This window comes from Tachyglossus aculeatus, chromosome 10 (assembly GCF_015852505.1).
Source record: "Tachyglossus aculeatus isolate mTacAcu1 chromosome 10, mTacAcu1.pri, whole genome shotgun sequence".
Taxonomy (NCBI): domain Eukaryota; kingdom Metazoa; phylum Chordata; class Mammalia; order Monotremata; family Tachyglossidae; genus Tachyglossus; species Tachyglossus aculeatus.
The window spans coordinates 50,954,329-50,968,210 of NC_052075.1; the positions used below are offsets into that span (position 1 = coordinate 50,954,329).

At 49.1% G+C, this 13,882-nt stretch overlaps 1 protein-coding gene across 2 annotated transcripts in view; it reads left to right on the forward strand.

The window, feature by feature from the left end:
• The window catches only part of ODAD1 (outer dynein arm docking complex subunit 1), a 46,998-nt gene that overhangs the window by 30,143 nt on the left and 2,973 nt on the right, over positions 1 to 13,882 (forward strand). Inside the window, exons 1-10 of one of the 2 annotated variants that reach the window (XM_038752639.1) lie at positions 407 to 609; positions 5,942 to 6,044; positions 6,693 to 6,882; positions 7,233 to 7,355; positions 8,429 to 8,542; positions 8,668 to 8,735; positions 9,539 to 9,726; positions 10,729 to 10,863; positions 12,009 to 12,091; positions 12,947 to 13,115. In XM_038752639.1, coding sequence (XP_038608567.1) covers positions 543 to 609; positions 5,942 to 6,044; positions 6,693 to 6,882; positions 7,233 to 7,355; positions 8,429 to 8,542; positions 8,668 to 8,735; positions 9,539 to 9,726; positions 10,729 to 10,863; positions 12,009 to 12,091; positions 12,947 to 13,115 — 1,240 coding nt within the window. In that variant the 5' untranslated portion in view covers positions 407 to 542. Of the gene's footprint in view, positions 1 to 406; positions 610 to 5,941; positions 6,045 to 6,692; positions 6,883 to 7,232; positions 7,356 to 8,428; positions 8,543 to 8,667; positions 8,736 to 9,538; positions 9,727 to 10,728; positions 10,864 to 12,008; positions 12,092 to 12,946; positions 13,116 to 13,882 lie in introns of those variants that run through there. The other variant, XM_038752640.1, reaches the window with a different exon arrangement.

A 13,882-nucleotide genomic window follows, 5' to 3' on the forward strand; every position in this document is an offset into this window, starting at 1 on the left:
CTCCCCCTCGTCCCCCTCTCCATCCCCCCATCTTACCTCCTTCCCTTCCCCACAGAACCTGTATATATGTTTGTACAGATTTATTACTCTATTTATTTATTTTACTTGGACATATCTATTCTATTTATTTTATTTTGTTAGTATGTTTGGTTTTGTTCCCCGTCTCCCCCTTTCAGACTGTGAGCCCACTGTTGGGTAGGGACCGTCTCTAGATGTTGCCAATTTGTCCTTCCCAAGCGCTTAGTCCAGTGCTCCGCACATAGTAAGCGCTCAATAAATACGATTGATGTTGATGATGATGATGTGGGTCTTTTCCCAGGTGGCTCCCCCAGCCTCCTCGCCCGTTACCCCGGCAACGGCCGCCCCGCCCACTGCCGGCCGCCTCTTAACCGGAGTCCAGAGGCGTCTCCTAGGCAACCGGCCCAAACCCGGGAGCCGGCGGGGCCTAGGAGGAGCGGCCCGGGCTCGCTCTGGTCCCATTCCTCATCCCCGGCCAAGTCCCAACGGCCCCCGCCATTCCCCAGCCCCCGAAGACCACCACCATGGCTTTTGGCGGGTGGACCACCACTGCCCGCTCCGAGAGCAGCGTAACGGACACTGATGGATTGGGTACCTGGGGCTGGGCGGGGCGCTTGGAGTAGCAGGGACCTCAAGGCCCTACTGAGAGCAGCTCACCTCCTCCAGGAGGCCTTCCCACACTCAGCCCCTTCCTTCCTCTCCCCCTCATCCCCCTCTCCATCCCCCACATCTTACCTCCTTCCCTTCCCCACAGCACCTGTATATATGTCTGTACATATTTATTACTCTATTTTACTTGTACATATCTATTCTATTTATTTTATTTTGTTAGTATGTTTGGTTTGTTCTCTGTCTCCCCCTTTTAGACTGTGAGCCCACTGTTGGGTAGGGACTGTCTCTATGTGTTGCCTCCTTCCCTTCCCCACAGCACCTGTATATATGTCTGTACATATTTATTACTCTATTTTACTTCTACATATCTATTCTATTTATTTTATTTTGTTAGTATGTTTGGTTTGTTCTCTGTCTCCCCCCTTTTAGACTGTGAGCCCACTGTTGGGTAGGGACTGTCTCTATGTGTTGCCTCCTTCCCTTCCCCACAGCACCTGTATATATGTCTGTACATATTTATTACTCTATTTTACTTGTACATATCTATTCTATTTATTTTATTTTGTTAGTGTGTTTGTTTTGTTCTCTGTCTCCCCCTTTTAGACTGTGAGCCCACTGTTGGGTGGGGACTGTCTCTATATGTTGCCAACCTGTACTTCCCAAGCGATTAGTATAGTACTCTGCACACAGTAAGCGCTCAATAAATATGATTGATTACTCTGTTTATTTTACTTGTACATACCTATTCTATTTATTTTATTTTGTTAGTGTGTTTGTTTTGTTCTCTGTCTCCCCCTTTTAGACTGTGAGCCCACTGTTGGGTGGGGACTGTCTCTATATGTTGCCAACCTGTACTTCCCAAGCGATTAGTATAGTGCTCTGCACACAGTAAGCGCTCAATAAATATGATTGATTACTCTATTTATTTTACTTGTACATACCTATTCTATTTATTTTATTTTGTTAGTGTGTTTGTTTTGTTCTCTGTCTCCCCCTTTTAGACTGTGAGCCCACTGTTGGGTGGGGACTGTCTCTATATGTTGCCAACCTGTACTTCCCAAGCGATTAGTATAGTGCTCTGCACACAGTAAGCGCTCAATAAATATGATTGATTACTCTATTTATTTTACTTGTACATACCTATTCTATTTATTTTATTTTGTTAGTATGTTTGTTTTGTTCTCTGTCTTCCCCTTTTAGACTGTGAGCCCACTGTTGGGTGGGGACTGTCTCTATATGTTGCCAACCTGTACTTCCCAAGCGATTAGTATAGTGCTCTGCACACAGTAAGCGCTCAATAAATATGATTGATTACTCTATTTATTTTACTTGTACATACCTATTCTATTTATTTTATTTTGTTAGTATGTTTGTTTTGTTCTCTGTCTTCCCCTTTTAGACTGTGAGCCCACTGTTGGGTGGGGACTGTCTCTATATGTTGCCAACCTGTACTTCCCAAGCGATTAGTATAGTGCTCTGCACACAGTAAGCACTCAATAAATATGATTGATTACTCTATTTATTTTACTTGTACATACCTATTCTATTTATTTTATTTTGTTAGTATGTTTGTTTTGTTCTCTGTCTCCCCGTTTTAGACTGTGAGCCCACTGTTGGGTGGGGACTGTCTCTATATGTTGCCAACCTGTACTTCCCAAGCGATTAGTATAGTGCTCTGCACACAGTAAGCGCTCAATAAATATGATTGATTACTCTATTTATTTTACTTGTACATACCTATTCTATTTATTTTATTTTGTTAGTATGTTCGGTTTTGTTCTCTGTCTTCCCCTTTTAGACTGTGAGCCCACTGTTGGGTAGGGACTGTCTCTATATGTTGCCAACTTGGACTTCCCAAGCGATTAGTATAGTGCTCGGCACACAGTAAGTGCTCAATAAATATGATTGATTACTCTATTTATTTTACTTGTACATACCTATTCTATTTATTTTATTTTGTTAGTATGTTTGTTTTGTTCTCTGTCTCCCCCTTTTAGACTGTGAGCCCACTGTTGGGTAGGGACTGTCTCTATATGTTGCCAACTTGGACTTCCCAAGCGATTAGTATAGTGCTCTGCGCACAGTAAGCGCTCAATAAATATGATTGATTACTCTATTTATTTATTTTACTTGTACATACCTATTCTATTTATTTTATTTTGTTAGGATGTTTGGTTTGTTCTCTTGTCTCCCCCTTTTAGACTGTGAGCCCACTGTTGGGTAGGGACTGTCTCTATATGTTGCCAACTTGTACTTCCCAAGCGATTAGTATAGTGCTCTGCACACAGTAAGCGCTCAATAAATATGATTGATTACTCTATTTATTTTATTTGTACATACCTATTCTATTTATTTTATTTTGTTAGTATGTTCGGTTTTGTTCTCTGTCTCCCCCTTTTAGACTGTGAGCCCACTGTTGGGTAGGGACTGTCTCTATATGTTGCCAACTTGTACTTCCCAAGCGCTTAGTACAGTGCTCTGCACACAGTAAGTGCTCAATAAATACGATTGATTGATTACTCTATTTTACTTGTACATATCTATTCTATTTATTTTATTTTGTTAGTATGTTTGTTTTGTTCTCTGTCTCCCCCTTTTAGACTGTGAGCCCACTGTTGGGTAGGGACTGTCTCTGTATGTTGCCAACTTGGACTTCCCAAGCGCTTAGTACAGTGCTCTGCACACAGTAAGCGCTCAATAAATACGATTGATTGATTGTTGGGTAGGGACCGTCTCTATATGTTGCCAACTTGTACTTTCCAAGCGCTTAGTACAGTGTTGTGCATACAGTAAGCACTCAATAAATATGATTAATTGATTGTTGGGTAGGGACTGTCTCTATACGTTGGGTAGGGACTGTTGCCAACTTGTACTTCCCAAGCGCTTAGTACAGTGCTCTGCACACAGTAAGCGCTCAATAAATACAGTTGATTGAGCAAGGGAGGGGCACGGTTAAGGGGGTGGTAGCTGATTCGGAAATAATAATAACGGTGGTATTTGTTAAGTGCTGACTATGTGCCAAGCACTGTTCTAAGCGCTGGGGTAGATACAATCAATCAATCGTATTTATTGAGCGCTTACTGTGTGCAGAGCACTGTACTAAGAGCTTGGGAAGTACAAGTTGGCAACATATAGAGACAGTCCCTACCCAACAGTGGACTCACAGTCTAGAAGATACAAGGTCGTCAGGTTGTCCCACGTGGGGCTCACAGTCTCCATCCCCATTTTACAGATGAGGAAACTGAGGCCCTCCCCTCCCCACAGCACCTGTATATGTATATACATATGTGTACATATGTATACATGTTTGTACGTATTTATTACTCTATTTTATTTGTACATATTTATTCTATTTATTTTATTTTGTTAATATAATAATAATAATGGTGGTATTTGTTAAGTGCTTACTATGTGCAAAGCACTGTTCTAAGCACTGGGTTAGATACAGGGTAATCAGGTTGTCCCACATGGGGCTCACAGTCTTAATCCCCATTTTACGGATGAGGGAACTGAGGCACAGAGAAGTTAAGTGGCTTGCCCAAGGTCACACAGCTGACAAGTGGTGAAGCGGGGATTCAAACCCATGACCTCTGACTCCCAAGCCCGAGCTCTAATATGCTTTGTTTTGTTGTCTGTCTCCCCCTTCTAGACTGTGAGCCTGCTGTTGGGTAGGGACCGTCTCTATATGTTGTCGACTTGTACTTCCCAAGCGCTTAGTACAGTGCTCTGCACACAGTAAGCGCTCAATAAATACGATTGAATGAATGAATTTGCCCAAGGTCACACAGCAGGCGTGGCAGAGCCGGGATTAGAACCCATGACCTTCGGACTCCCAGTCCCGCGTTCTAGCCACTAATCCATGAGAGGGTAGGCAAGGAAATATCCCCGTTTATTGTTATATTGTGCTTTCCGAAGCCCTTAGTACAGTGCTCTGCATATGGCAAGTGCTTAATAAGTAATAATAATAATAATGATATTTGTTAATAATAATAATAATAATAATGGCATTTATTAAGCGCTTACTATGTGCAAAGCACTGTTCTAAACGCTGGGGAGGTTACAAGATGATCAGGTTGTCCCACTTGGGGCTCACAGTCTTGATCCCCATTTTACAGTTGAGGTCACTGAGGCACAGAGAAGTAAAACACCTACTATGTGCCAAGCACTAATAATGATGGTATTTGTTAAGCGCTAACTGTGTGCCAAGCACTATTCTACGCGCTGGGGTAGATAGAAGGTAATCAGTTTGTCCCACATGGGGCTCAAAGTTCTTAATCCCCATTTTGCAGATGAGGTAACTGAGGCCCAGGGAAGTGAAGTGACTTGCCCAAGGTCACACAGCAGACAGGTGGCAGAGCTGGAATTAGAACCCACGTCCTCTGACTCCCGAGCCCGTGGTCTTGCCACTAGACTGTACTGTCCCTTCCCCACTGCACCTGTATATATGTATATATGTTTGTACATATTTATTACTCTATTTATTGATTTATTTTACTTGTCCATATCTATTCTATTAATTTTATTTTGTTAGTATGTTTGGTTTTGTTCTCTGTCTACCCCCTTTTTTTTTTTGATGACATTTATTAAGCACTTACTATGTGCAAAGCACTGTTCTAAGCGCTGGGGAATTTACAAGGTGATCAGGCTGTCCCACGTGGGGCTCCCAGTCTTAATCCCCATATTACAGAGGAGGTAACTGAGGCCCAGAGAAGTGAAGTGACTTGCCCAAAGTCACACAGCTGACCAGTGGCAGAGCCGGGATTTGAACCGATGACCTCTGACTTCAAAGCCCGGGCTCTTTCCGCTGAGCCACACTGCTCCCCTTTTAGACTGTGAGCCCACTGTTGGGTAGGGACTGTCTCTATATGTTGCCAACTTGTACTTCCCAAGCGCTTAGTACTCTGCACACAGTAAGCACTCAATAAATACGATTGATTGATTTATTGATTGATTGAATGACTGGAGAAACAGAGATGGGGTGCCCCCAGCTGCCCCCCTAGGCCAGCTCCTCCATCCCCTTCCTAGCAGAGAAGCAGGGTGGCTTAGTGGTTAGAGCCTGGACCTGGGAATCAGAAGAACCTGGGTTCTAATCCCCATTCCTCCACATGTCTGCTGTGTGACCTTGGGCAAGTCATTTCACTTCTCTGGGCCTCGGTTACCTCATCTGTAAAATGGGGACCGACACTGTGAGCCCCATGTGAGAAATGGACTGGCGCAACCTGATTAACTTGTTTCTCCCCCCAGTGCTTGGAACAAGTGCTGGGCACATAGTAAGTGCTTAACAAGTACCATAATTATGATATTATTTTAGCTGTGAAAACAGAGGTGAAGCGACTTCAGCGGAAGTGCCAGCTGATGGAGCGCAACATGCAGGCCTATAACATTGAGAGCCAAAATGTCATCCGACGGCAACAGTGAGTGCAGGGAGCTGGACCCCTGGGGCTCCCGAGGGGATTGGGATCTGGAGCAGGGAGAACCTGGGGGGGATGTGGAATAGACCCCCTGACCCCGAAGGGAAGAGAACTTGGGTGGGGGGGCCTGGGAGGAAGGTGTGGATTTGTGTGCTGAGGGAAGAGGTGGGGGCAGGACACCTGGGTCTGGAAAGGTGAGTGGGGACAAAGAATAATAATAATAATAATATAATTTAAAATGTGGTGCTTATTGTATGCCCAGACTTTACTAAGCACTGTGGTAATCGGATCGGACACAGTCCTTGTCACATGGGACTCACAGTTTAAGGGAGAGGGAGAACAGATACTTAATCCTCCTTTGTCAGATGAGGAAATTGCAGAACAGAGAAGTCAAGTGACTTGCCCAGGGTCACATAGCAGACAAGTGACAGAGCTGGGATTGGCACCCAGGTTTCCCGACTCCCAACCCTGTTCTGTTCTGCCCTAAGCCGCATTGCTTCTTTGGGAGAGGAAGGAGGAGGGAGAAACCGGGGTTGGGACATCCAAGGTCCTGAGGGAACTGGAGAGCAGGATTCCTTGGTGGGGAAGACGATGGCTACCGTGTCCTCAGTTTTCCTAAAGCGGACTGTGTCTCCCTCTGGGGACTGGCAGAAAGAAGATCGCCCGTCTGAAGGAAGAACAGGCAGAGCTCCTCGTCAGCATCGAGGCCTCAGAGAGTCGGGCCAACCAGCGGCGGGACCGGGAGGACGGGCGTAACTTGAGGGGCTTGCTGGAACAGCAGGACCAGGTGCAGGAGAAGGTGAAACAGGAACAGAACAGGCTGCAGGAACTGGACAAACAGGTGGGATGAACAGCGTGCAGGGTGGGGAACGCGGAGGAGGACGGGGATGAGGGCAGGTGGAGTCAGGGGAGACGGGAGAGCGGGGCGGGGAATGGGCCGGAGGAGGGGGGAGGCAGGAGAACATGAGTAAAATGAGGGAATGAGGAGAAGACAGTGTGGGAGGGGGTGGGAAGGGGATAGGGGATGGTAAGGGGGAAATAAGAGGTTTTGGGTGGAAGAGTTGGGGCATGGAGACAGTCAGGGCGGAAGGGCAGGTGGGGTGGGGCTAGGTGAGCCAAGACCCAGAGGTGCAGGCCAGAGGGAACATGTGGTGATCATTACCTTCCTTCCAACCCACTTTGGGCCCTTAGATCCGTGAGTGGGAAAAGCGGATTCTGTCTCTACACCGGGAGTCCCACGCCCCTGGCGTCTCCCAAAACCAGAAGACCCAGGCCCAGCGAAGGGTGAAGATCCTGGAGAACCAGCTGAACGTGGTGAATTATGCTGAGGAGTCGGATACCAGGGTGCCAGAGGAGAGGGAAAGCCAAGAGCAAGGAAATGTCAGGGACAGGAGCCTAAGGGAGTAGGGGCTCACAGGAGAAGGGGATGATAACAATTACCATAAAGAAGGAGGTAGTGATGGGGGGTCCTGGACTCTGAGGAGTCTGCCCCTCCCAATCAATTGATCGATCAATTTATTGGGCTCTTCCTACCTGTAGAGCATTGTATGAAGTACTTGGGAGAGTACAATAGGGTAGACAAGATCCCCGCCCTCAAGGAGCTTATGGTCTAACAGACAATCTCTCCCTCATCTACCTCTACACAGGCTGAGGTCCCAAGTTCAACCGACTCAGACCCTCACCCTGTCTCTCCCCATTCCAGTCCATACTTCGCTCTGTTATCCGGTTCATTTCTCTACAAAACTATTCAGTCCGTGTTTTCCCACTTTTCAAGAGCCTCCTGTTGTTACCCATCCACCTCCAAGTCAAACAGAAACGCTTTAGAGCCCTCCATCACCTTGCCCCATTTTACCTTCCCTCGCTGCTTTCCTACTACAGTGCAGCACTCAATCTTGACTATCTGGCCACCGTCCTCTCACCCACATCTTGCCTCTGGCCTGGAATGCCCTCCCTCTTCAGGTCCGACTGACGATCCCTCTCCGCCCCTTCAAAGCCTTATTGAAGGCATACCTCTTCCAAGAGGCCTTCCCCGACTTTGCTCTCATTTCCTCTTCTCCCAACTCCTTTCTGTGCCGCTCTAGCCCTTGGATTTATTCCCCTCGCCCTCAGCTCCATCACGGTGGAGGGTGACGGCCCAGCCACTGCAGCTCTGCTGCCGCTGGGCACGAGAACAAGGTCTGGATTCACCTCCAGACTGGCCCTGGGCGGCGGGTCGAGTCGAGACAGGCTGGCACTCTGGCTCAGGCAGAATAATAATGATTGTGGTATTGGTTAAGCGCTTAGTACATGCCAAGCAAGGTACTAAGTGGCTGGGGAGGATACAAGCAAATGGAAGCTTTTTCCCCTGCCCGTCGTCACCCTCTCCCCCTTCCCACCACCTTGGGCAGGCCTGCAATCAGTTCAACACCCAGCTGGGGAAAAACGCGGCGCTGAGAAAGGAGCTGCATCTGCTGCACGTGGAATGGAGCCGGTTTCAGCGTCTTCACAACCGACTGCTTAAGGTTGGGCCCTTTTTACCCCCGACAGCCCAGGGACCTCCAGCCGTAGTAGAGTTCGGGCAGCAGGGTCCCCAGGTGGGTATTACGCCCTGCCCCAGGCTCATGGCCCCCCCGTGCCCTCCCGCCAGAAACACTACCACGCCTCCCGGATCATCGCGGCCCACGTCGACTCTTCGGCCTCTGCTTTCAGTGCCAGGTACCCACACCTAACCAAGAGGAGGAGAAATGGGAAATATTGAGCGTCTAAACCAAAGCGCCCCACTGTACTAAATGCCTGGGAAAGTGCAGCGGGAGTTCTTTGCCCACGAGGAGCTATTAGAGAAGCCGCGTGGCTCAGTGGAAAGAGCCTGGGCTTTGGAGTCAGAGTTCATGGGTTCAAATCCCAGCTCTGCCACTTGTCAGCTGTGTGACTTTAGGCAAGTCGCTTAACTTCTCTGTGCCTCAGGTACCTCATCTGTAAAATGGAGATTGTCTGTGAGCCCAACGTGGGACAACTTGATTACTTTGTATCTACCCCAGCGCTTGGAACAGTGCTTTGCACATAGTAAGCGCTTAATAAATGCCATTATTATTATTATTACTGCACTGTAAGCTCACTGTGGGCAGAGAATGTGACTGTTCTAATGTACTTTCCCAAGCACTTAGTGCAGGGCTCCGCACACAGTAAAGTGCTCAATAAATATGATTGACGGGGGAGTGGCAGGGCGAAGAGGGAGGCCCTCTGCTCCCCAATCCATCCCAGCTGGGACCTCAGCCTCCTTCCTCCCACCTTCTTGGTCTCCATCCCGTTTCCGTTGACTCTCCCAAGTGCTTAGTAGATGGCCAAGAGAAGCCGTTGATTCATGGATTGACAGACTGCCCCTCCCCAAGGGCAGGGAGGAGGCCGGGGGAGAGGGTCGGGGTGACCTTGGCAGGGGGCTCTCCCAGAAAGAATGGAGTGGGGAGGAGGAGGAGGAGGTCAAGGGCTGCGAGGACCCACTCTGTCGACGGGCGGCCCAGGGAAGAGGCACAGGGCAAAGCGTCGCAGCTGCGAGAGAAGGCAGAGAAGGAGGCGATGCAGCGCAGAGGGGAGCTGAGGGAGCTGCAGCGGCTGCTGGACCACGAGGAGCGGATGCGGCTCTTCTTGGCCTTCAAGAGCCAGGAGCGGGGGCTGGATCCCCTGGCGTTGGAGGCCCGAAAGCGGCGGGGTGAGAGAGCCCCGGTGGCGGAGGCAGGGGCCGGTGGAGTTGGTCCCCTGGAGAGAAAGGACAGCGGCAGAGGGAGGGAGGGCACCCTGGGTGAGGGAGGGGACGGACAGGGTGAGACAGATCCACAGTGGCCTAGAGGGTGGGAGGTGGTCGAGCAAAAAGCTGAGGGCTGGGTGAAAAGGACTGTATGCTCACTGTGGGCAGGGCATGTGTCTGTTCTAGACTGGGAGCCCACTGTTGGGTAGGGACTGTCTCTATATGTTGCCAACTTGTACTTCCCAAGCGCTAAGTACAGTGCTCTGCACACAGTAAGTGCTCAATAAATACGATTGATTATATAATAATGATGGTATTTATTAAGTGCTTACTATGTGCCAAGCACTGTCCTAAGCGCTGGATAATAATAATAATGATGGCATTTATTAAGTGCATACTATGTGCAAAGCACTGTTCTAAGCACTGGGGAGGTTACAAGGTGATCACGTTGTCCCACGGGGGGCTCAGTCTTAGTCCCCATTTTTACAGATGAGGGAACTGAGGCACAGAGAAGTTAAGTAACTTGCCCAAAGTCACACAGCTAATTGGTGGAGTCAGGATTTAAACCCATGACCTCTGACTCCAAAGCCCGTGCTCTTTCCACTGAGCCACGCACAAACATTGTTATAGTGTACTCTCCCAAGCGCTTAGTACATTGCTCTACACACAGCGCTTAATAATTACGACTGACTGACTGACTCTGGGTCTGAAGCTTAGGGGAGGGGAACAGTTGCTGGTTTGGTTCCCTCATCTCACCCCATCACCTCCTTCCTTCCCCCTGCCTCCATTCGCCGGTCATCCTGCCCCCGTTTTTCTTATTTCCCTTTTGTCCCATCCTCACTCTTCCCCGGAATCTACTCGTCTGTCCCCCATCTTCCTTCCATCCCCTCTCCCAATGTCTTCCCACCGCTCTCCCTCACTCCCCACCCTATCTCCTAACCACCCCCGACCATGGTGGGCTGGCAGAGTGGGAGAAGGCTGAAGGAAAACGGCGAGACCCCCGGAAGGTGCTGGCAGAGAGCTACAAGACAATGCTGAAGCAGCTTGAGGAATTCACAGGCGAGACAGACATCAAGGAGCTCATGGACAAATACCTGGAAGGTGCCACCTGGTTTTTTTGTGGGGCGGGCAGGGGGCACTTGAGCGTCAGGGGGCTGAGGCCTCTCCGATGGGTTTCCAGAGGGAGAAGTGAGCAGGTTTGAGAAGAATTTAGGTGGATTTGGGGGAGAAGAGGCCCTGATGGGCTGCTGGGGAGAAACGTCAGCCCCTCTGCCGGAAACTTCCTGCCCCTCCACATCTGACAGACCCTTGCTCTCCCCATCTTCAAAGTCCTCAACAAACTCCATTGGTTGATTGAAGGATGTCAAAGAGGGCAACTAATGTGCTGCTTTTCCAAGTGTCTTTGGTGTCCACGGCAGAGACAGGAGCCGGGTGGTAGTGGGTCATTGGCCATTGGTCAGACCCAGAGTTCTGATGTTGGGTTGGGGGACGGGACTAGAGTTGTAGAGGGGTGGGGAGGGAAAAATGGGTGATAGAAGGCAGAATTGGTGTTTGAGTTAGACTCTGAGAAGCAGCGTGGCCCGGAGGAAAGAGCCTGGGCCTGGGCGTCAAGGGGACCTGGGTTCTAACCCTGGCTCTGCCACTTGCCTGTTGTGTTAACTTGGGCAAGTTACTTAATTTTCTTTAGTCTCAGTTATCTGAAAAATGAGGATTCAGAACTTGTTCACTCTCCTGCTTAGACTGTGAGCCCTGTGTGGGACAGGGATTGATTATCTCATATATAGTCCAGTACTTTACACATAGTAAATGCTTATCAAAAAGCCATTGTTATCATTAGAGGGGATTGCCAAAGGAAGAGGAGACCCAGAGCTCAAGGAGGCAGTGTTGGGAGAAGAAGGCCCAGTCTGGGGGAGGATCTGGGTGTTGTTGTTTTTTTTTAATGTTATTGAACATTTTCTCTGTGCCAGGCACAGTACTAAGCACTGGGGTAGATACAAGCAAATCAGATAGGACATAGTCCATGTCCCACATGTGGTTCACAGTCTTCATCCCCATTTTTCAGATGAGGTTAACTGAGGCACAGAGAAGTTAAGTAACTTGTCCAAGGTCACACAGCAGATAAGTGCCGGGACCAGGACTAGAAATCAGGTTCACTAACTCTCAGCCCAGACTCTTTCCTCAAGGCCACGCTGTTATCCCGTGTCCCTTGTGCGTAACTTCCTCTTTATCCCTTTCCCTTCCCCCAGTGGAGGAACGAAACTTTGCCCAGTTCAACTACGTCAATGAGCAGAACCACGAACTGGAGCGGCTTCGGGAAGAGATCCAGGAGGTGGGAAGAGGGAGCGGGCCAGCCACGTGGCTACTTTCTGACCCATGTGACCTCTGACCTCGGGTCACTCCTGACTCTGCGTGCTCCAATACCTGTGATTTCCTCAACCCTGACTCCCTCTGACCCAAAGACCTTTGACTTTGTGAACCCTCTCACTCTGTCTCCCAGCTCCATAACCCCATTGCCCCTGGGATCTCCGACCTGCTGACCCATAATGACATATATTAAGCACTTATGTGCTAAGCTTTAGGGTTATCAGATCAAGACAGAGTTCCTATCCCACCTGGGACTCACCATCTGTCTTGTCCCCATTTTAAAGATGTGGAAAATGAGCCCCAGAGAGGTCAAGTGACTTGACCACAGTCACACAGCAGGCTAAGGGCAGAGCTGGGAGTAGACCCATCTCCCAGAAGCAGCATGGCATAGTGGATAGAGCACGGGCCTGGGGTCATGGGTTCAAGCCCGGCTCCCCCACTTGTCTGTAGTGTGGCCATGGGCAAGTCATTTCACTTCTCTGTGTCTCAGTTACCTCATCTTTAAAAAGGGGATTAAGTCTGTGAGCCCTTTGTGGGACAGGGACTATGTCCAGTTGAATTTGCTTGTATCCACCCCAGCGCTTAGTACAGAGCCTGGCACATAATAAATGCTTAACAAATATCATAATTATTATATTATTTCCCCCAGACCACACTGCGTCCCCAAGGGTACCCTGATCCAGTGAGTCCTCACCCCTTGGCCTCCATCCCCTCCCCGGGGCTCCCTCCAGTCTCTGTCCGGTCTCCCCCCGCCCCTCCGGCATTGGCAGTTTCTACCCCAACATCCACGCCCTGTCTTTGCCTCTTTGGCCTCTGCCAGACCGAGAAGGCCCAGGCCATGTGTGTGTCCAGGAAGGAGGAGCGTCTGGCCAAGGAGCAGAAGGAGCTGGCAGCCCTCGAGGAGCAGCAGGAGGTGGTTGGGCAGGAAGCCAAGCAGCTCACAGAGAAGATTCAGGCCACGGCCAAGACCTTGGAACTGCTCAAAGCTGGTGAGGCCCCGGGGGGCCCAGACTTAGGGTCTCCCAGACTGGGATTCCAGAGGGCAAAGGGGATGGGGCCTTGGGGTAAGGAGAAATTTACCGCACTTGCGATCATATCATTAATAAGAATTGTGGTGTGTTAACCACTTACTATATTCCAAGACTGTATTAATTCATTCAGTCCTATTTGTTGAGCACTTACTGTGTGCAGAGCACTGAACTATGAGCTTGGAAGAATATGACATAACTACAAACAGATACATTCCCTGCCCACAACGAGCTTACAGTCTACTGGACTAACCACTGGGGTAGATACAGGGTAATCCGGTTCCACATGGGATTCACAGTCTAAATAAGAGGGAGAACAGGTATCAAATTTCCATTTTGTAGATGAGGGAACTGAGGCCCAAAGAACTTAAGTGACTTGCCCAAGGTTACATAGCCGGTGCATGGCGGGGTTGGGATTAGAGCCCAGGCCCAGGCTCTTTCCACTAAGCCATGCTGCTTCTGCAATTTATTTTAATGTCTCTCTCCTCTTCTAGACTGTAAGCTCCTTGTGGGCAGGGGACATGTCTACTCACTCTGTTGTATTGGACTTTCCTAAGTGTTTAGTTCAGTGTTCTGCACACAGTAAGCTCTCAATAAATACCATTGATTGCTTGAATGAAGCACTTGGGCTTTAAAGGCAGAGGAGATGGGATCACTGTTAGCTGGAAGACAATCTTTGGGCTTCGTGGCCGGAGAAGCCGCGTGGAAATTGCATTGGAAAGGTCACA